The sequence below is a fragment of the Chamaea fasciata genome, unplaced genomic scaffold (genome assembly GCF_029207755.1).
Source record: "Chamaea fasciata isolate MVZ Bird 193981 ecotype frontalis unplaced genomic scaffold, bChaFas1.0.hap1 SCAF_6, whole genome shotgun sequence".
Lineage (NCBI taxonomy): Eukaryota > Metazoa > Chordata > Aves > Passeriformes > Sylviidae > Chamaea > Chamaea fasciata.
This window is the reverse complement of record NW_027094091.1, coordinates 4978646-5002232: the sequence shown is the minus strand read 5'-3', so window position 1 is coordinate 5002232 and position 23587 is coordinate 4978646. Positions and strand designations below refer to the sequence as shown.

The following is a 23587-nucleotide window of genomic DNA, read 5'->3' as shown; positions in this document are numbered from 1 at the left end:
TCTTCCTCATAGAATAATTATTTATATGCCTATCATGTCGACATGGAATATCAGACATTCAGAACACTTAAATAATGTTAGTCAGGGGGGTGCTGCTCACCTTTGAACTGCAGATAAGAAAGATTACCTTCTAATGAGCTCAATAAATTGGAATGTTTTTGTTGGAAAGTTAGAATCCAAGGTGAACGAACAAGAAAAATATTAAATAATATTGATCTGCTGCAGACTGCTAAAGCTTGTATAACCTAAACAGATTGCTCTTCTACCATTAATGGTTAAAAATGGTTGATAGGCAAGAGTGTAAGGAGTAAGAAGGAATTAGACAAGTGTGCTTTGCTGACTTTAGAACATTAGTCATGACATTCCTGTCTACTGAACTCATAAACCTGATTCTCTTGCACAGAAGTCTGTTTATTGAAATTCATTCACTTTTAAGAAAAGAATGTTATCTTAAATATATAAAAAATATATAATAAATATGTAATATTTTACTAGGCATGTTATGTTTGGCTTAATTACAGCTAAAAATGGATGTTTGGTAACTTCACTGTTTTTGAGCAATATTAATAAACAAAGGAGTGCAAATGCGTGACACAATGACAGTTCATACTTCCAATAGAAGGCCCTACAAAGTACAAAAAATGAATACTATCCATTTCCATAATTAGAAGTGAATTATATGTTTCTGCCATGACACTCACCCATACAGTGAAGGGTAATATTATATTGCAAATTTACTATTTATTTCTAAAAAAGTCTTAGTAGTGCATGCCCTATTAAGAAACAAAAGAACTCAATTTTGACATTTCTGCTAATTAGCTTTTAAAAGACAATATTTCAAGCAGCTATGTTTTCTCTTCTCAAATTACTGCACTCCTAGGATTCACTAAATATAAACGAATATGTAGACTAAAAACAAATTTGATGCAAGAAGAGTTTGCAGCTGCTGGCTCCAGAAGCACTCTGCACACATCTGTCACTACAGCTACCACCTGAACTTCAGGAACATAAATTCTGATTGATGCAAAGAAAAAATAAGTTTAAAAAAATTGGCTGTGTAAATTGACTGAACTTCCACGGTCCAGCAGCCACGTACCCAATTTATTAGGTAGAAGATTCCTTGGGCTTTTTTTTTCTGTTGGAGTATATTATATGTCAAAATGATGCAATGTAACTTGACATTAAGTGGGTTCATTCTGAGAACAGATGTCTTATTCTGTTAGTATCTTTCTGAGAAAAGGCACACATAACCAGCTCCTTTTAGGGGTAAAAAAGAAAAAAAACCCCAAACCTGATTCACCAAGAAAGGATATTCCATCTTTTTTTGTTGTCCTGTATCTATCTGAATTTGGGTCAAGTTGGATCTTCGTCTTCACCACCGTCACACAATGCTGATCAGTAAACAAAATACAGTCACAGATTTTGGATTACCTTTATTTCGGCACTCTTCAATGGTTTTCTTTGTGAACTCATGTACTTTCTTGTATTTTTGCATAAAACTCTCTATAAATTGACCAGCTTGAACAGGAGTAATTCCCAAGCAGCCAGCGAGACGTTCTTTACCTGGTGGTACAGAAATTATCTCTATTATGCAATAAAGCAGAACAGAAAACCACTCCATATAATAGCACTAGTTCATGCACTGTCAGTGGAATTAGTTAATTTTACTTACCTCTGTGAAAGAGGATGGATCTGATACACTAAAATCATATAGGAACAAAATAAATGTTTAACCCTGTGCTTGAATGTTTTACTGAAGTTACTGGATTAGGCATATAATTAATAAGAAGTACATAAAAAGTATGTAATTTAGAAATTCCTAGTTATAATTTATACCTATAATGTCGTTGAAATATCTTTTGTTTACAGAGCAATGCTGTTGCTTTAAGTATCACTTTACCAGTTCAGTCTTGCAATCTCCAAACTTTGAAGAGCAGATAAAGATTTGAAATTAACTTTAAGCAAACACAAATATACTGAAGATCTAAAAAAGGATGGAGATGTTTAAGGTTGAGTTTAGCTACAAGCTTTAGAGTTTAGCTTGAATTTAGAAAGGATGTTTGGAGTCTGAGTCCCATAGATTTCAAACAGTCTTAAGCTCCTCAGTGTCAGTAGAAACTGGGGTCCAAGTTTTGAGATAAAAGGGTTGGAAAAAGAAAAAATGGAAAAAGTGTTTCAACAGAGAGAGAAAGGAATAATAGCTTTTGGACAGGATATATGTGCACAATATCTGTTATGCTGGATCTAAGAGCATTTATAAGAAAAGGTGGACAAAACCTGAAGATATTCTAGAGTGTGAAAATATAAACTAAGAGCTACAGTTTAAACCCACTTAAAAATCAAACAGTTCCAGTAAAAATAAAACATACATCAACATTAGTCATATGAAGTTTGAAAGACAGATATATTTATGTCTGCACAGCAACACAGAACCAGCACTGTGTCTGCAAAGAACATAAGCTGAGAGGAGACATCTCAAGGCACCAAAGGCACAGAATAGTCATTGTCATGGTAAGGCTGTCAAGAAAAATCGTCTAGCACTTTTAAAAGAGAGAGGATTTCAGCCACCTAAATGCCATCACTGTCAGCCTGATGTGCATTTCAGAACAATTCTTGTAGCATTTTGTTCTCAGTCACGCCAGGATCTGCACTGAGCTGCAAGAACACCAGTCTGGACAAGGTGCTAGAGGAAAAAATTCACGTAGACATCCAGGATGACATTTGCTGAGCTATTATAGATCTGTACTCTTTTTTTTGGACATCTAATTAATCTGGGTTTTCTTCCTGGGTCAGCAAATGACAAGTCTATCTGATAAGGCACACATTGCTAACAGCTAGGAGACTACTGTAGCTTCCTTAGAGAACTGTAACAATCTAAGTTTGCCCATGTTATCCATTTAAAGAACTATTAATATACAATTAAGAACAATTGCATAAAATACTAGGAAAATTAAAGCACAATATTAGCAAGGACGTCTAAAAGGGCCCAGGGAAATGCAGTTCCCGGGAAGCAAAAAGGGGAATGAACAGCCAGGTAATTGTGTCAGATCATGCTCCACAATGCAGGAGCACAGGCCATGCAAGGCAAAGCCCAGGAGTGGACTAAACCTTCTCTGAGCACTCTTCTTGAGTTATCTGTGGCAGGGGAATTATTAGCAGCAGCCTGTGAGTTCCTCTGTTCTCCATTCTGCAGTATCATCTTTCAAAAATGAAAACAGCATTAGTTTTCATTAAAACACTGTGATAGCTCTCCGTGTCATTTCAAGGCTTGAGCATACTGCCATTGAATATAAGGAATTCCTTATTCTACAGATGTTTAAGTTTCCTGTGTTCTAGTTCTCCAAGATGACTAAGGCAGAAACAAGTGAATTGAACTGCTTCAAACTAACCAAAAATATTTATAGAATGTTCTGAGCTGGACAGGACCCACAAGGATCAATTCCGGGCCCTGCACAGGCGGGCCACACCATGAGCCACGCCACACCCTGCACAGGAGGCCCAGTAGTCACACCATGTGTTGTCCCCAAATGCTTCTTGAACTCTCAGCAGGCTTGGGGCTTTGACCACTGCCCTGGGGAGCCTGTTCCAGTGCCTAACCACCCCTCTGGGTGAAAACTTTTTCCCAATAACCAATCTTCTTTTTCCTTTATTTTCCTTCAGAACTAAAGAAAATACCTTGAAAACATGAACCAAGTGTAACCTAAAGCTAAGAAAACAACAAAAAAAAGGTTACTATTTACTACATGAAAGGTTTTGATTAACTCCTGTAAGCATAATACAAGCCAGCTCCTCAGGGAGTGTTTTTGTAGTCTTCAATCCTAAAAGAAGTATTATTCACACTCTTCAGTTGTATCAAAATGTCTCCTTAATGAAAAATGAGCCGTCTTTTGAAGGGAGACAAACTGTGGGTGGAATTCAGTCCATCAATTTTAGGCATCTAACAATTACTTTTTGTCAGCCCAGTTTCCAACTAAGTGGTTTAATGATATCATTTCATGTCTTAATTAGGATCTGATCACACTTCTAATGAACTGAAAACTTCTTATTATCTTTGAGGTACTTCAACTGCCCTTGTTTGAGAGAGAGGGACACAAGGCAAACAAGTAAATGGAGACACTTACATCAAGCACTGCTGCACTGAAATCTTTAGTGTCTGGTTCAGAGCAAGTGAGGGAGTGCCAATGCAGTGCTTAAATGTAAACATGAAAGTTCTCTATAGATGAGCAGACAGACATAGGTTCCACCAAGCCCCAGGAACTGAGGCATTTCTGACTATATACAGAACTACAGGGCATTCAACTGGTGGTGATTCATCCGATTACATCTGGTATCTGCCTGTTCCCCCCACAGTGAAGGGAAGAGATAGGAAATGTGTAGCATTTGCATGGACCAAGGGGCAGGGGAGATAATGCTGGCATTTTGTAAAATAACCCAGTGATGAAACCATTCAGGTGGGAAATCAAAGATTTGTTCCAGTCTCAGCACAGGCAGGTCTAAATTTACAGTGAAGGGTAAAAGCCCAGCCCAGTGCTGGGCTTTTTAACTATAGATCTTAAACACAGAGGTTTCAAATGCAATATAGCTTAATATAAAAATGCAGGTGTGTATGCATATATATATATATGTGTGTGTGTGTGTGTGTGTGTGTGTGTGTGCGCGCGCGTATATATAAATATATATACACTCTTATAGGTATATATATAATCTACACACACCCCCAAACATAAAATAAATGTTCTGGAGAGCTGAATTTGATGCATTTCTTCCCAAGTTAATGCTATAAATGACAAATGGAACACCCTGGCTGATTCTGCCTTTGGTTCAAGGACTGAGTGGAAAAGATGGCTCAGAAAGCATTCACAACCAGGAACCCAGGATGTAGCATTATGGGTTTCCAGGTTACATAAAGCTTGCAGCCCAGGGCTCTCATTTCCTAAATTACTTTTTCAAGAACTCATCCTCTGTAGAGAAAGTTAGTCAGCTGCTCACTGAAATCAATTCACAAGAGCTTCTAGGCTGATGACATACATGCATCTATCTCCCCAGGAAAGGTAACTCTAAGAAAGGAATAGAAGGCATTTAAGAAATAGTAGGGAGTTTTGAAAAGTATGAAGAACATCTTGACTTATCTAGGGCCTGGTAAGGACTTAGGCAGAAGGGGTAACAGTGGATTTTTGCAAGTTTTCTGCAGTTGTGAAGAAATGGCAGCAAACATTTAGCCTCAAAGTAAGGGAACACTTTCACACTGTGAGGGTGAATGAGCACTGGCACAGGTTGCCCAGGGAGACTGTGGATTCTTGAAGAGCCCTTTCTCCAGCCTTTAGGACATTGAAAATCTGGACACAGTTCTGGGCAAACAGCTCAAGGTGACCCTGCTTGAACAGGCGGCTGGATCTGATGACCTCCAGAGGTCCCTTCCAATCCCTGCCATTCTCTGATTCTCTAAATGTGTTTTTAAACAATGCTGGAGTTTTTTAAAATTCCATTGCAGTCTGTCTATATACTGAGAATATGAATTCTACTCAGAATTAGATAAATGCTTCAGTTATATCAGCAGTAAATAAATACAAAATCAGATAATCTTTGTATATGGCAATATAACTACATTAATTTCATAATTTTTATACTGAGTAGATAACTTTAAAATCCTGGATAAAAATATAAATGTAATACTCTGACAAACTATTACTCACCTTTAGAAATTCAGTCTACTTACATAAATTATGAATAAAGTATTAATTTACAGTGGCTGGGTTTTTTTCTACAAGTGCCTACCTGCTCCATAAACCACAGAGTAAACGATACGCTTTGCTTGCTCTCTATCAGCATGCTTCACTTGTTCACTTGGAATCCCTTTCCTAAAGAAACAAATAAAAATCACACATTTTCGGTCAAAACTAAGTTGTTATCCCCAGAGAAAACTCATTTAAAGTCAATAGTCATTTAATAACCACAAAATTGTAAGATATGAATAGATGCATGTAAGGGCTTTTGTTGTCAGCCAGGAATGCACAACTTCTTTACAAATTTTCATAGTGATAGTCCATAGTAAATGAAATTCTTTATTTTCATTTTAATCTTCTCCTTTCTTTTCAATTAAATTCTTGGTTAGGAAAAATCCTACTACTATATTACTAGTTTTTCAGATTTAGATGGATTTAATAGTCGCTCATGAGAAAAATTGATTATTTCCAGCAAAAGCATTTCTTCAGGATGTGACGGTCTGGAGATTCAAAGCATAAGTCTGACCTAAAGCTTGTTTAAATAAGATTATTATGAGGGCTTCACTAACAGAAATATCTAACCTTTTTTCAAGAAATGACTGATAGAAGCAAGCACTGCTTGCTCCACACACCTTACAGAGCTCCACAATAGCAAGGCTTCCTAAAACAGCAGCAGTGGCTGATCCTGAACTCAAGACTGCATCCAGATTACTCCCAGCCAAGTGTCCTCCTTCCCAGATCTCATTCTCGCACCAACTGACATAAAACAGGCCTATAAAAATGCTAATGGATTTAGCATTGTGAAAAATGAAAAGCTACAACTTTGCAATCATCAAGTATGTGCCACCTATACTTTTCCTTATCAAAATGCAGCTTCAGAAAGAATACTGACATTATTAACAACTGAAAGTACTGAAGAATACTGATCATTTGGTTTAAATGGAAAGGTGTTGGGGAAAATCATGTACTCACTCTCTGAAAACAAATACCTACAAAAATTGTATCTGAAACATGGAGATTAATTGCTATCAGAGATATTTGATGATATCTGCACCATTTGGGAAAAGGTCTCCCCACGAGACTGTCAATTTTTTCATGAGTCTGGTCACATTTTTAAAAGCAAAGTTTTCTGTGGTTTGCTATGAAAGCTTTTTTTTGTCATGAAAGATGCTTTGTAGTGAAGGCTTTAGCTGAGGAGCTTTGAGAAAACGATGTATCTCTATGTATCTTCTTCAAGGAAAGTCTTTCACCACTATTAAGATATTCAAACTCCTAGAAAAGCAGCAGAGCCACCAATTTTTGCTTGCTTACCTCATACATTGATATTAGCTGAGCCTATGCTCAGTGCTGGTATAATTAGGCATTCTGAATGATAAACAGGCAGACCCTGAATGAAATCAAGATTTAAATAAGTCTTTACAGCAGTACAGATTTTTTAAGAGGAAAAATACAACAATATAATCTCCAGTCTTCGTTGGACAAAAAGTCTTTGGTTTGGCAGAAGCTCACATTGTTCCTTTGAATACTACTAACTGCTCAAAGATGAAACAAAACTTTTCACTGCTCAGTTTAGTTGAGAAACAAAAATAATTTAATAGTGTTACCACCTGTAATGAAGACTGTTCCCACTTAAACATTTTGCTAGTTTGAGACTCCTGTAATTTACTTTCTTAGTTCATGGATCTTTAGAATACAGTAGGCTGAGATTCCCAGTTGTACCTGAATACAAGGACAAAGTGGCAATAGGAGTTAATAAGTGCAGAATTAGGAAACTAGACATCATTAAGGATTTCCTGAAACAATCTCCAGCAGAAAGACTGCAGGAATTCCCTGAAGAACCTGGCAGAGAACTACACAGACACTTGAGAAAGCATCAAACACAGGGGAAAATAGAATCTGGTAAGAGAGCAACTTTCTGACACTCAAAACCAAAATTGGGGAATGCTGAAACTGGGGAAAAGCTAGAAAATGTAATACTACTTTCCTAATACTGCATAATTCAAACTAGAGGATTGGACAAGGCAAGAAATGGGAAAACAGCAGCAGAATTTACTTGCAGATTTACTGAAGTCAGAGGCTAGAGGCAACTGAGAGGCAGCGGGTACATCACCTGCTCATCTCTCTGGAAAAGAAGGGCTACAACAGAAAGGACACAGTGAGTAAGAATCATGGAGACCTGTAGAGGAACACACAGATTCATCAGACCATGGTCCTGAGGGAGACACAAGGTGAGATGTGCTGGGAGGGACTGGTGGGTCTAGAGAAGTTTTAGCAGTGAAAGGGGATACTAGAACTGGATTGTGTGCACAATTCAAACTGCTGCTGGAACTTTGAATATGATTTTGCATTATCCAAGCTTCAGTTTGGAGGCCTGACTAGAAAAACCAGAAATAGTCTTATTGCTCTAATCATGACTGGCAGTGTCAGCAATCACACTAAAACCTTGCCTAAAACAGTTTTTCGTGCAGGTGTACATGCATCACATACTCATGGCAATCCAACAGTCACTTAGCATTTCCTGATCTGTGGTTAGTCATGAAACACACAGAAAAAATTAAAATTTCAGAGCTTTATCACAATTACTTCCTTTAATATTATGTTACAACCAAAATGGTCAGTCACCTCTGAGTGTGTCAGAGGGAAATGTGAGCACTAGGCAAAGAAACATTACATCTACCACTCTGAGTAGTGCAAATTTATGTACCACATAAAAGAATACATAATTATAAGATATGAAACTGCCATATAAATCAAAACTACTTGAGCAAATAGAAGTCATTAATCGTAACTATTCCTTTTTTCTAATAAATGCTTTTTTCTGTTTGTATTGACAATCATTGGTTTCTACTAGGGTTGTTTGATTCCTTCTGTAAAACAGAGAGGCATTCCTGCAGCTTGAGGCAACGTCTGTTTATTCCTTTGAATAATAAAATTAAAGGGGAGGTGTACAGTTTCTCAGAACTATAGCAGCCATGTAAGAAATCCCCAGTGGGCTTTCTGCTTTATCCTGTTTCCCTTAAAAACTAATTTATGTTTGTGATAATTGATTTGTTTTAATGGGTACTGTGAGAACCTATGTCAAGACGAAACCTGTATTTTGCCTTTGGACTCATCAGAGAACACCATGATATTGATAAAAAGACATTGTTATCTGCCTACTTGGATAAGAAACTTTTAGCAAGCCATCCAGTGGAGGAAAATATTCAGTGTGGTGTGATGTAACAGAGATTTTTAGTGGAAATGCACTTTTTTGAATAAATTTGAATGTGAAAAAGGAAGGTGAATGGGCATAAAGTAGTCTTAGCTGCTGGGCAGTGACACTGAGGCTGTGACTCCAGCTCATCCAGCACTGTCTCTACAGCTGGAGTAAGAAGAAGACTGTTAATGCAATGTTATAGAAATTGATGCAGGGAAAAAAGCTCAGGAGGAAAAAGAATTTGCTGCAGATTTTGTTGTGGAAAGAGCAAAATTCCTCAAGTCCTGCAGAAAATAAATATGCAGTTACTAGTTCTAGCATGAAACATATTTTTCCATTTTAGTACATCCTTCACATTACTCTCTCTTATATATGCTGGGAAAAGTTCCAAGTTCATAATCAGTATTTTCACCATCTTCAAATCTCCAAGTGTGCAGTATTTCACCTCTTATGTTCCTGTCCTTGCATGCATACTTGTCTCAGGCTATTTTCACATCTCTGATTTGTTTGTCCTTTACTTTGTTTAGCAATGATTTACAAGTACTTTGCCTTATAGTACTTTATTTGATAGACATCTCTCAGGTAGTATAAAGAAGAGCCCTTAGTGCTGAAAGACATGTTCAGGTTGGCAAATGCCAGTATCAAAGGAAGGAATTAGCAGAGCTAAACAATCTGGAAAGGTCTGTGAGGGCAGCAAACAACTTGCAGTCAAAAACTGTAGAGTATCTAACAAACACAGTAAGAGTAGAAATACACAGAGTCCTTAAAAAGGTGCTCTACTATGAACTGGGCTGTGTGTCTAAAAGGAAATAGCTGCCTAATTCTGAGTGTAAAAAACATGGAGAAAAACTTTTCTAGCAAACAGTGAAGAAGATAACATGAAATCATGATTACGAAAAAAAATGCAGATATGAAACAAAAAAATAAATATGATTTATTACTTTTTCAGAGAAAATACTTTGATTATTATTGTAATTTCTCCAAAATTCACTATACATTTTCATTTATTAATGGGGTCTAATGGACATCTCAAAGAGTCTCTGCTGGATTAAGTCTTAGGTCTTTAATACAAATGAACACCAAGTTTCTTTACACCGAAGAAAAATACAGCAATCATTTCTGCAATTTCAACATAGTTTAATCGTAAACTGGAAGAATACATTTAATACAGAGTAGACATCTCAATGGATTAATTTTTACCTGTACAGAATACTAAAAAAAACTAACATGAAATTTAGCATACAGAAATGAGCTCACACAACATAAACACATTAAAAAAAATATTAAAGAGGCCACAGGGCATAATGTATGAGCAACGGCAAAATAAAACCTTGAGAACAGGTAGAAATGGGAGGAAATCAGTCTTAAAAGAATGCGATAAGACATTCCAGAATTTCTGGGAAATATTGTGTGGTGACGGAAGTCAACTGTTTATGCACAGGAAAAGGCAGAACAAACTCCTCAAACACAATATCTGGCAGGCATGTGTTGCCTTGATCTGCATTACACTCCAGCCAAGCTAAGCTCAGTCGTAACAGCCACAAACTCTTGGCTGCTCTCTTGCATCTGCCAATTAATCCAAGTCCAAGCTGTGAATTGTGGGTGTGGGAAATGAGCTGGAGTGGCATTAAATTCATTTTATATGCCATCATTAGTGTCCAATAAATGGGTGATTGTATGAGTGAATACACATTTGTTCATCTGACAGCTCTTACAGCTTTTTTATTTTCATCAGTGAACTATATAAATCTAATTTTCAATCACCTGTTGCTGTTTAATAGCAGATGAGGGTTTTATATTCTGTAAGTTTGTGCCTGGAACTTTGTGTTGGGATATGAAAAAGGTACAGACAATTTACGTAATCAGGAAAATTAGAAAAGCCCAGTTTTACAGCAGCATCACTAATGGGTAGATCATGTAGGAGGTAAATTCTGAAAGTTCACTTTTTCAGCTTAGCAGATCTTATATCTGAGGCAAGAAGAATATCTATAACAATGTATGTGAGTATCCAAGACATACAGAAAAAACTGGCTATCTGTAACCCAGTTCACTCACTGCTAATGCAATGAGCAAGAATAAACAATTTTTTTGAAAGCTGCTATTCCATGACTCATGGAAAATGCTGACAAGACTCAGGCATACTTCGTCTCAGACATTTGTAAGGTAATATGCAGAAGCAAACTTGGAATTACTTTTGCCTGGATAATCTCTGTTACAAAATACAGAAAGGAAGAGGTTGGGAAACAGTTTCCCTGAAGACACTGTCATATTAAAATGTATCACTACTTTTGTCTTGTACCAATCAAGAGCTAGACATAAGATACATACAATCAGCCCATCTTTTTTCATCCAGAATTGTAAAATGTATGGTTTCTATGCTTTCTATAACTATGAAGCATTTACACAATTAAGTTCAAAACAAAAAGTTATGAGATTATCTTTCACATAAGAGCATGGAGACAGCAGGATGAAAAATGCAATTTTTCTAGACTGCCCAGAAGAGTGGAAATACACTCAAGATACTTTTCCAAAAATAGGAAAGAAACCTCTCCACAGAGAAGCTCTGGACTCTCTTTTCCTGTAGATATTCATAGCCAGGCTGGATGGGCTCTGAGTAACCTGGCCTAGTCAAAGTGTCCCCTGCCCATGGTAGGGGGTTGAAACTATATAGTCTTTAAGCTCCCTTCCAACACAAACCATTGTAGGATTCTATGAACAAAAGCATCTACAAAGACTAAAATGCAGACTAACATCTTGCCAGAAGGGAAACAGCAGGTCAAGAGTAACAGAAAGATAAATCTTTCTTATGTAACCTAAGTATATATCAGGTTTTTGTTGTATTTTTTTTATCTATGTCACTTCTAAACACTTCTCATATCTGATTCAGAGGTTATGTCAAATGCTTGTATTTGCAATTTTATCACGACTTGGTTTGCATAAGTGAGATAAAAGGTTACAGAATAATATAAAGAAATGACTCACACCATAGGACACCAGATCCCTCACACCTCTTCCTCCTTACCTGAAGGGCAATACATAGTATTACAAATATATATATATATATACATGTATATTTATCCCCACCCTGGCATCAGGAGAGGCAGAGCTGTCTTCCAGTAGCCACTGCACATGCACTACAGCCAACCTTAAAACATTTTTGTCATTGTGTCTCTTTTCCCTTTGGGTATGCCACCCTACCAAACTGTGGTTTAATTTATTTTATATCTATTTAGCACCAGGAAAATCTTTATAACCCCTATAAGACACTTTTGAAAGAATCCAGAAGCACTTTAGTATTTTAAAACTTCTTCCAGTAGCTAATCATAAAATAATTTATTTTGTCTGAGTAGCCTCTATAATCCACTGCATGAAGATTTATTTAATTAGTCCTCAACCTCCTTTTAAAAGTCATGGTATCTAAGTTTCATGTGTTTTAAAGAAGATAAAGACATGTATTTGCAGTTTGCTATGAGTGTCAAATGTTTTCTGTTATTACATTTTAAAGTAGCAGGGAACCAGAAAAAGCAATTGCAACAAGGTTATGTCATAAATTATAGCCATCATCAGTAACAATTTGCTGAGAGATTAATTTGGGGCTGAAGTGATCCATTATCTTTATTAAGATATTTACAGGTACATTGCTGTTTCAGGTATCAGACACTGAAGAGATTAATTAGATGGCACTTATTTTCAGTGTTCTTCATTAGAAAAAGGCCACTTAGAAGATTTTTCTGTAAAAATGCACAATTCGGGACATATGTCAGTTGAAACAAAGTCCCTGACATTGACATAGGTTCTTGAAAGAGCATTCCTTGCCCTGCAACCTTCGCTTTGCCTCTCTTTCACCCCTACAGGAAAAAAAAAGGGCTTTGGCCTCACATATACATAGTCTTTTTTTATTTCTGAGTCATGAGGGCAGTTTTATTTTAGGGTCTCTGGGTCTATGAGTACAGAAGAGAAGAAGACAGGGTAACTAACTCCCCATGCCAGGCACCGGTGTGAGCATCGACAGTGATGGGCACCATGACTGAAAGAACAAATAAATGTTAATGGATTAAGGGGTCCATGCAAACTGGGATGGCATAAAATTTCTCAGAGGCCATTTGTATAAAACAATAGGGATCAAATGCAAATTAATGCTCTTGGAGTTCTTTCTTATCACAAATACTTTTCAAGCTTTTCTTCAAGTAGCTTCAAATAGTTAAGACAGAAGAGCAGCCATTTTGAGTGATGACACAGGCAGCTGCAGCAGAGCATCAAATAATTACACATCTTGGACCTGCCAAAAGTCTTATAAAGAAATAGAGGGACCTTCAGAGCAGCCTTTAGATAAATACCAGAAAAGTGAAGCAAAAAGAGCAGAGTTCTTAACATATAATCAAAAGATGATGTAATGCCACCTCAGATATTACATTGAGCAAAACATGGAGCTATCCTATTGTTACAACAATGTATAGTTTGCTCAGGAAAAACAGGCAGGGGAAAAGAAAAGATGTCACACTACACCAAACTGCATCCACATGATACAGAAAAAAGTAAGAGACAGACTGGAATATCTTGGATGGGCAATCAAAAAAGGAAGAAATCAGTCATGCTATATATAAGGGTCTGGAACAAATTCTGCAGAAAGGGATAAGAAACTTTGTATCCCATCTTTTACAATCTTCTCTATTTGAACACTGAACTAAAGGTAAAAGTAAAAGTGAAGAAGGAATTGCAATGACATTCTTGATTTCATCAAAATTTAGCTTGACACTGGAGTTGAAGTTGAATTAAATGAAATAAATGGAAATATTTTACTGAGCTCCGGAGTGTGCTCATAAAACAGCATTTTATCAGTCACTCTAGAAGGACATGACTGTTTGGAGATAAGAGTTTCATACACAACAAAACCTTTTTATGAAATTAGCAAAGCCAAAAGTTATCAGACACCACAAAACAACGGAGGACTATCCAGCCTCCTCAGAGCTTGCTTTCTCTCTAGTTAGTACTAGTTGTGGTGGTATAAAACTTTATTTTTCATTTACTCTAGAAGGCTAAGAAAGCATTTAATGTGCAGCAATAATAAGCTTCCAGTGTGACATAAAATTAAGCTGTCGGCTTAAACTTCTAGTTAACTGCCTGGTATATTTAAAGCTTCTAAAAACAAAAGCCATTATGCCTCCCGAAGACTTTATTCCCTCTGCTTTATCTGCCAGTCTAAACTAAAGCCACAGCTGCACTTCTACAAGACAATGTAAACTACAGGGTGAAACTTTCACAGTTGCCATAAAGACTGTCAGAGTGCGGAGTAAGACAAGTGTTACATTTCATTAATATCAGCTATTGCAAATGAGGTTTCAAAACATGTAGAAATCTCTTTGCTGCACAAGTAACACTGTTAAAATACTCCGCACCAACACCCATGAGGTGTTGAACTTGGAGCTTAAAAGGTTTTAAAACTCCGATTCTGAGGTGGCAAACTGAACATCTTCTTCTTTTACTACATACAGCAGCTGCAGGAGCTTCAAGTGGCACAGCCTCACTCACAGATTTTACCAAACATGTTATTAAATACCAGATTTGTAATGAATAGTACCTGTCCATAGTACCTGTCCCTGAATATGGGACTTGATTTGAAAGAGCATGCCTTCCCATTCAAACTGAAATTGTCTCTCTCTTAACTGGGTATTAGAAACACATTACTGATTCCACATTTTTTATTAGTATCACTCTAAATAAAGGTACAAGATGAGAGGTATTTTAGACATTGATCAGAATAGAAATGATATATCTACTGCAAAAAATGCTTCTTCAGAATCTATTTCACCAAAGGAGAGTAAGTAGAAGCCTTGAAATAAACTAAAAATTGTAACAGGATTATAAAACCAGCCAAGTAAACGATAATGAAAGAAATGTTATATTAACCTTTAATGAGTGTCCTAGCAGGCAGCACTTAGGATCTCCTGATTTACATCAGGAATCAATACAGCCTGAGTTACAGAAGCAAACTTTGGAGCTGAAGGATCACAAAACAGTCACACACTTCTAAACAGACACTTCAGCAGAGATGTTCAGTGACACTTACTCAAGGGGGCTGCCATGTAACACACAGGAAAACTTTTCTCCACTCTCTTCAAAGCATTCTAGAAGTAACCCTAAATACTACCCAGTGAAGAGTAGACATGATTTTTACTTGTCTTAATACTGCAAAAGTTTCACCATTTTACATGTGCTCAGTGGCATGGAACGTCTCTTCTTCATTGCAACACCAAAACCAAAGATTTTGTCATTTTGCAATGGATGAAGTGAAATGAATTAACCCAAATTAATTTCAGATTTGACATCAAGTTCATAAAAAGGGGAGAAATGAATGAACCCAAGAGACCACATGTCCTAGAAACTTAAAAGTGTATGAAATAGCCTGGATTATCTAAAAAATCTTTAGACAAAAGATGGGGCTCTAAGAACCCTAAACTGGTATAGCTCGTTATTTAGAAAAAGAAGAAAACTAAGAGAACTCTGCTTGGGGGAGAGAGAGCTGTGCAACCCTGTGGCTGCATCTTGTAACTGTATTTCTGCTAAAGGGGACAGGAGGAGAGCTAAAGCTCTTCCTGTTTCCTTAGTCAAAAATCTACCTGGATAAGCTTGATTATTTAATTATTCCTTAATCACCTAACAAACACACAGGTGACATCTCTTGATTAATAATGACTGTTCAAGCTTGTTGACAATATTTTCATAAAATTAATATAGAAGGACAAATATTCATATCTGTTTAAAAACCGTTCAGCTACAGATGTGGCGTTCACTTCTCAGAAATCTATCTTATCCCTGATTAACTGGCCTTTGCTCTTGCTATTTGAGTAGGCAGCCTAAACTGAATTCCATATCAGCTATACCATACAGTTATATGAATTAACCTGACAAAATACTATTTTATGGAGTATTAATCTTTAATCTATTTAATACAAAGAATGTATTTGAAACAAAGTTGTATGAAATGGATATGGGCAGGTGTGTATATATTTAGTCAGCCTACCACCAAGCATTTGTGCATACTTGACCTTATCTTTTTCAAACACAGCCAGTTATCTTTTTGTATAATTCAGCCCATGAGGACTTATTTTGATTAATTTCAGGAATATCCAAAATACCTCTGCTTATTTCCTGTGTTCTTCAGAACTCAGCAGGCTATCAGCAGACAGAGCTATTGTCAGGAAGTATCCTGAATTGCCAAGAGGCTGGAAAAACAAGAGTCCCTATTTTGACACAGTTCCTACCAGACCAACTGACAGTATGCAACAGTTTGGCTCACCTGGCCATCACTGGATATAATCAGCTCTGTGAGTCCCCTGCTTGGCAGGTGGTAAAGAAATAAAATTCCACACTTCCTGTAGGAAGACATTCTGCAAAGAACAAACCAAATCTTTCTGCACTGTCATCTTGTCATTCAAGAATGGTTGAACTATTTTTTTTAAAAAAAGACAAAAACATAACAAAAACATAACAAAAAGCCTTTTCGCCTTTCAACATGCTAATTCCAAGTAGTTCTGTGCTTGGCTTCTCTCTAGGCTTTTTCTTAAGTAATTTCCAAAATTAGCATGTCAGTCTCTAACAAAACAGTTCAGAACAGATATTACCATGATCCCACTGAAATACCAGCTGAGGAGAGATGGACTTTCATGTTCAGAACATTTTATAAATAGTCTGCAGTTCCCAAGGTTATTGGAAATGAAGTGTTCAAGTACCTCTGATTGTGGCAAGGATAGTATAAGCTAAAGACCCTAAAAATATCAGCCAAACAAGCCTACACTATAAAAATGGAAAAAAATGTTTTTCAAAATGATTGGTGGTAAAGAATTTATAAATCCCTTGGAATTCCACGATAATTACACACTTCTTTATTTTAGATATAAACTGCCATGACTACAAAGACATAATGAGATATGACCTCTTATCTGCAGCCATTTTTTTTTTTTAACTCTCTGAAAGCCACACAGGTGAACAATTACTATCTCCAGTACTTCGTAGAAGGTAAATTCAATACCTGGAAGAAGCACAGGTATTCATGCTGTTCTCCATCACCACACAAAAGAAAGCACTAATAGCAAGAATATGAGGAAATAGATGACAGAGGAGAGAGAAGGGAGTATTTTGTGGTTTGGATTTTACAAAACTCAGATCTCAATGTGAAACAGGAGCAACTAGACCACTATCAAATTCGCCAGCCTTCTTTCAAACACTGCCATGAGTGTAAGCATTGCACACAACTGACACAAATCGTCCTTTCATTGGTATAATCAGAGTAAATATCATCCTTAAAGAGTATCCACTAATTACCTTGTTACTTTAATTCACCATCAGTAGTTAATGTGTACAGGTTAAATTACAGTTCAGAGCTAGAAACTGATACTTTAAAGAGAATGCCCATTTTCATATTGGAATGGCAGAAGTTATCAGGTTATTCAGATTATTATACCTTTTAATATATAACATATCTGTATATTGAACAGTGTTAGAACCATTCCTCTACTACATAGTAAGTAATACATATTTTTAATAGAGATTATTTAAATTTCTCTACTCTCCTATTCTTTCAGCTTTTAGAATTTAAAGAAAACTCATTGCATAGAGGCAAACTTTTTGTGTGTTCCCTGATTCACACTCTTTGGTTTCCATACTGAAAATGAATCAGAGTACAACGGCCTAACAATGCTATCTACTAAAGGCATTTTTCTGAGGCATAAACCAACTTGGGTACCATTACACTGAATCTACAGATAATCTATAACACAGAATATATGACAGAAAATGCCCAGGTAATTTACCACTGCATGGAAAGGTTTGTGCACAGGGACAATTATCTTTCTGATTTCACACAACTGAAAATACAGCTTATAGTAGCAATAAATTCATGCTCGCAAGTAGATCATACCGTAAGCAATTTACTAAATATCTTTCTTAATTTTGCCCCTTCTCAAATAGCAAATATCTTCTAAAGAAAAGGTGTAATTACCAGGAGAATGTAACAGTAAATCAATACAAACAATCTAGAAATATTATTAAATCTCAGAGAAGTAACATGGTCAAGAGAATGTTCTTTGTTTAATATGCTAGTACTATCCCTAGAGACTAAAAACCACCTGAGTATTCCCTTTCCTAAATTTCTGGATATAGGAGCATTACACTTTCACTTCAATCCATTTGCAACAAATCTACTTACAGGGTCTTTTCCTCTGAATCTCTTGGTTTATGAGGATATAGAGTCCACATGTTTTACCATCTTAGTTCATAGTTATAATTTGGAAAGGGCAAAATGGTCTCATAAATCTGCTAGGCCATTTGTGACAGACACATCAGTGTTCTATTTCAGGCTTGAGAACATAAAATGCAAATATAATTTGCAGATATTAGGAATATCTGTAGCAAGTACTGGATTACAGTGACAACATCTTCAAGCTCAAATTGACTAAGCTTGTTCAGAGCCATAAATAATAGAGTTGCATTTGTATGGCCAGGCTGCCCTCAGGACCTTTGATGGACAGCACCACTGTGCTCTGCTGGATACAGCTGAATTTGCCACTGGCTGCTGGGGATCTCCCGTTGTCTGACACAGATTCTAGAGAAGCAAAGGAAAGGGCTTACCCAAATATTTTAAGTATGGATTAATGCTCCACTCATAGGAACTCTGTAGCAGTACTATCCCAATTCAAAAAAGCACTCAGGCAGGAAAGTAGGCAGAAGTCAGATAGGATGAACCCCCATACTATGGTGTGTTTAAGTGCTTAGCTGAATCAAGACACTTGTCCTGGTTTTTGACTCAATGTGGTCAATATGAGTGTATACCATGATGGAGGAACAACAACCTACTGAGAAGGGTGACAAAAGAACAGTTTGGTAATCATTACACGTCGAATTAAGAAATTCTGCAAAGAAATTCTTACTTCAAAGACTAAACTCATTTTTCAGCATCTATTTTTGAAAGTGATTTTAAGATATGCACATCAACAGCATTTAAAAAAAAATTACTTATTTTTCATTTATTTTGTAAAAGCTAAAGAAGTGAGAGAAAGTTCATGCTGAGGTTTGTTGTCATTTGGATGTCTAACAGCAGTTGGGTCTCTTGGCTGGTCAGACAGCTGCCAGGACAACTCTCGTCACCTTCAGCACTGGGATGATGATTTGGATTAAAAAGGATTATGACTGTCATGGGGCATCAAGGCAACATAGCACAAGGTGAACTTCCAGGTAGCTAGAATCCATTATACCATTAATTTTTAAAAGTTCAGGCAAGTCTAAAACTGAACTATGTGTTCAGTGTGTCATTAATGTAATGAATTCTTGGTGTTGTAATAGGAGGTACTGACCTCTCTTTAAGGCTTTTTCTTTGTTGGACATAACAGAGGACTCACTGTAAGATAATTTTGGTAATACCTTATGATCATCATCATAAGAGAACAGGAGGAAAAGCACTAAGCATATATAAGTGAACATCAAAATCTCTACCATCCTAGTTTTAGCTGGGGTAACTACCATGTACAGACAGTCTGGGCTGACACACACTTAGGCATCTCTACCTGCTCTGCTGACCAGAGTAAAGATTCCATACCAACGATGTTTAACAGAAACACGGATCCAACAGGGTTCCAAGACAGATGAATCTCTAAGGCAGCAAAGATAGGCTGAGTCACAGATCAGAGTACCTAACCAAATTATGAAAGGAAAGATTTATACATAAGATATCTTAATTTAATCAGAAACTCATAGAGTTCACATCTTTGCAGAAACTGCCCACCCATGTGTATTTCCTGCCAAATGCTATAAAAAGCCTGTGAACATTTTTAAAAAGGTTGAATTTCAGATAGAAGGCTTTAGTCTTAAGGGCAGCTAAGGAATGGAGTTATGTTTCAGTGAAGAAGCCATGAAGTTTAGAAAAAATGAGTGAATAAACTGATATAAAACTTGGCTGGACTCTGGAGTGTGGCTCAGATTTCTATCCGATAATGTATTATTTTCTATCTATGATTTAATAATCTATGATTTAATATTCCTAAGTCTAAGGACTTTTAGATACAGAAAACCAGCTGACATGCATTCAGAAGCTGATATGCCACCTGATACTAACATTACTTAATTTTTTGTCTTTGGAGAGGGAGATTCAGAAACTAATCCATTCTTTATAGATCTCTTAGAGAAAAAACCTTTTTTTGTAAAGTTTTTCCAATTGTACAAAATATTTCCGAAAATATTTACAGAAAGTAACAACATGAAATTCCTTCAAACAGAACAAAACATCTGCTATGCCTATTGGTGTATCAGTTGCACAGATCTTAAAGGATTAAGACCTAGAGAAAACTGGATGACCAAGAAGAGATAAAAGGTTTGTTGTTTATTTTATTCTTCTCATAACTCATTCTAATACCAGCAAGTAGACTCAACTACAATAAAGTCAATTGACTAATTTTTGGCCCTAAAAATTTTATTTGTCAATAGCGGACTATGAGAGATGAATAAATATCTGTAATGAGAAAGCATTTGTGAAGCCTGTAATTTTATATCTTCTCTTTGGGTGCCAAGGAAATTCAGGACAACATTCAAAAATGCAAGATGAGTTCAGCAGGAACTGACCCAACAGGAGGAATTCAATTTGTCAGAACAAATACAGATGTCTACATTTAAGCTGGTCACCCCAGACCTACTTTGTTCTCAATGGTGAGAAGTCAACACTTTTACTGTGCGATTGATCTTATTACACAGGGCATATCAGCAGTTGGCCAAATGAATCTCCAAGTATGTGACAGATGTCCAAGGTTAGATGAGATTAAACACACCCTTCATGTTTCTGTGATTCATGAGTCATCTAATAGATTCAATAGAAAGTTTCTTCCAACCATTAGCTTTACTGAAGCTTAAGAGAAGAGTCAGCAGAATCATTATGCAATGATTTTGTAGACACACCATGACAATTCTGTCTGATAAAAATATTTGCCTGTAATATTCTGTTAAATTTAAAGTTACCGTGTAGCAACTGCAAGAGGTTGATGGCTGCCAAGAGCGGTGAGATTGCTGAATAGAATGGTATTTCTGGAGTCCTGCTCAGAGCTGAGACAAAATTTGACTCATCTTCATGCATACATTTCCAAGAAACCATCAAACTAAAATAAGGATTTAACTCCATCATGAGGTTCTAGCGATATCACGTTAGAGCTAAGATTTTATTACAATATCAAGAGAAGTATCTAAGAAACTCTCAAAGAAAGGTGATCTTTCCACAGATATATTTGATGAAATGTTTGTGGTCTTGAGTTTTGTTCCTCCAGAATGCACATGCCATGAGCACAGATTCAGTTGTTGGTAGCAGGATAATTATAACGTGAGCTGCATTTTGTTTCTTTGTACAACTTCAGAGCATATCAACAAATATTTCCCAGCCCTGGATGTGTTCAAGGCCAGGTTGGATGGGGTTGGATCAGTCTGGGATAGAAGAAGTTGTCCCTGCCCATGGAAGGCAGACTGGAACCTGATAGTTTTTAAGGTCCCTTCCAACCCAAACCATTCTAAGATTCTGTGAACTACGGAAGTGTGTAGGAAATACCATGTTTGGGAAGACTATGCCTGCAAAAATTTAGAAACTGTAGGATGAGAAATGAGCTCAATCAATCAAAGGTATTTTTGCTTTTATTTTCAGCTAACAACTAGTTCTTCCAACTAAAATGGAGATAAAAAGATAAAAGAGAGGGGGAGACAAAGAAAATAAGCAAATCACATAATATTTACATGAACTTCAGTCTGTTTAAACAGCTTTATGCTACAGCATTTTATTCAATCTCTTTCTGATCTATCTGTTGAAACCGCAAGACATCTATCCTGTCTCTTATTGAATGCTCATGCACTTTTGAGCACAAGGGAATCCCAGTCTCAAGTAAGATTTTTAGGCATTACTTCAATACAAACAATATAAAATACTTTCAACAGGTAAGTGGCTAATATTCCATCCTTTTTTGATAGTTCATCTTTTAATCAGCATACTGAAGAGATCAGTAAATAATTATTTAGATATGGAGATTAAAAAATATACATTTTTTAAAATTATTGAGGTAGCACTTTGGCCAAGTCATTCCAGAATATGGAAGCATTAAACCCTATTAGTTCAAAAGAAATCCCATAAGCTCTAGTCTGTTTCCTAAATATATGCAATTTGATTCCAATACTTCTATTGCATATCTAAGCAAATTTACAAAAATGCTTGTACTTTTACTGAGAAAAGCTGTTCCACAGTTTTTCAAATAGATAACCTCTCTAACTGCTGCTCTGGATTTTTAAAAGGAATTGGTCAAAAAAATAAAAGGAGAAAGTTATCAGCAACCACTGTTCACAATATATCATTGCATCAGCTTTAGCCACAAGGCTCATACCGGCCAGTTGGATTGCAGCATTTTGATATGTGGTAATTAACCATACCAGAGAAGAACAGGCTCAGAAAGACAGAAGGGAATTCACAGTGTTAAAATAGTATGAACAATACATATTATAACAAAATACTGTCTTTCGTTATCATTATGCAGTAATACAATAGCTTAGGTTATTCTTACTATTTTGTGTAATTGCTATAAAAATATGTAACATGTAATCTTACCACTGAGAAGCCAGTGTGGTAAAGATATCAGTGATTTCAGGTTCTTGGAACAGTTTCAGAAGCTCTGGTTCAGATGATAAGTCAGCAAGGATCCTTAACTCAATATGGGAAAAATCTAGAAAACAGTGTTAAAATGCATCTATTGCTCTAAAATAAAAACATACCTGCATTTTAACCAGACTATCACAAATTAAAATGTAAGCCTGGACTATTTAATCACTTCTTCATCCTCAAAAGAGACAGATGCCTATAAGAAGCTCATCCTGAAGATGTTATATTCCAGCTATGGATCACAAAGTGTCTCAATCCTTCATTATCTTCACGTGTCAATTAATCTTATTAACTCTGTTTCTACTCACAAGACTTAAACATCATCCACTTCCAAAGTATAATAAGGAACACACATCATATTATAATACTAATTGTTACTAAGGGATTTGACAGCCTTGTAAAATATGTCATCCAAAGGAGAGGGGAAAAAGACATGACAGAGCTGTGAATATTAATATGTATGAGAACAATAATTCACTCTCTTACCTGCTGCTAAAAACGTACATCCTTTTTTTGAAACAAACAATGTTCTTGGGGAAATAGTTATTACGTCCTCTTCTCTTCCTACAGAGGACATATACATTTAAATCCCAAATACCAGTTCAAACATACTGTGCTGCAAACCATAGGAGGTTTTATACCAAATACACAGCTAACACCACAGAAATGGCAATGTAAGCAAACTAGCAGAGCAGCAACTGCCAGCATCACAATTATTTCGCTATATCAGTCATGTCCAACTTCACCTCCACCATCCTTGCAGTACTGCTTACTTCCTTTCTCAAATCCAAACCCTTCCCTAAACACAAGCTATCAAATATATACAATAACTAATATAATTCACAGATCACTTAATAAAGGATACATTCATAAGGAAAGGTCTATAAAAATAAAAAAAATGTATTTTTTGTATCTTTGAACATGCTGCAGCAATGTATAAGTAACCAAATTCTGAGTTACAGATAGTAGGGGAATATAATATTGAGAACATACAGCTGT

General features: G+C 36.3%; 1 protein-coding gene across 1 annotated transcript in view; it reads right to left on the bottom strand.

The window, feature by feature from the left end:
• POLN (DNA polymerase nu) overlaps positions 1–23587 on the bottom strand; it is an 87398-nt gene that overhangs the window by 27677 nt on the left and 36134 nt on the right. The window contains exons 16-19 of the mRNA XM_066184921.1: positions 23075–23152; positions 22538–22652; positions 5776–5858; positions 1432–1563 (exon numbers count right to left, since the gene is read on the bottom strand). Coding sequence (XP_066041018.1) covers positions 1432–1563; positions 5776–5858; positions 22538–22652; positions 23075–23152 — 408 coding nt within the window. The remainder of the gene's footprint in view (positions 1–1431; positions 1564–5775; positions 5859–22537; positions 22653–23074; positions 23153–23587) is intronic.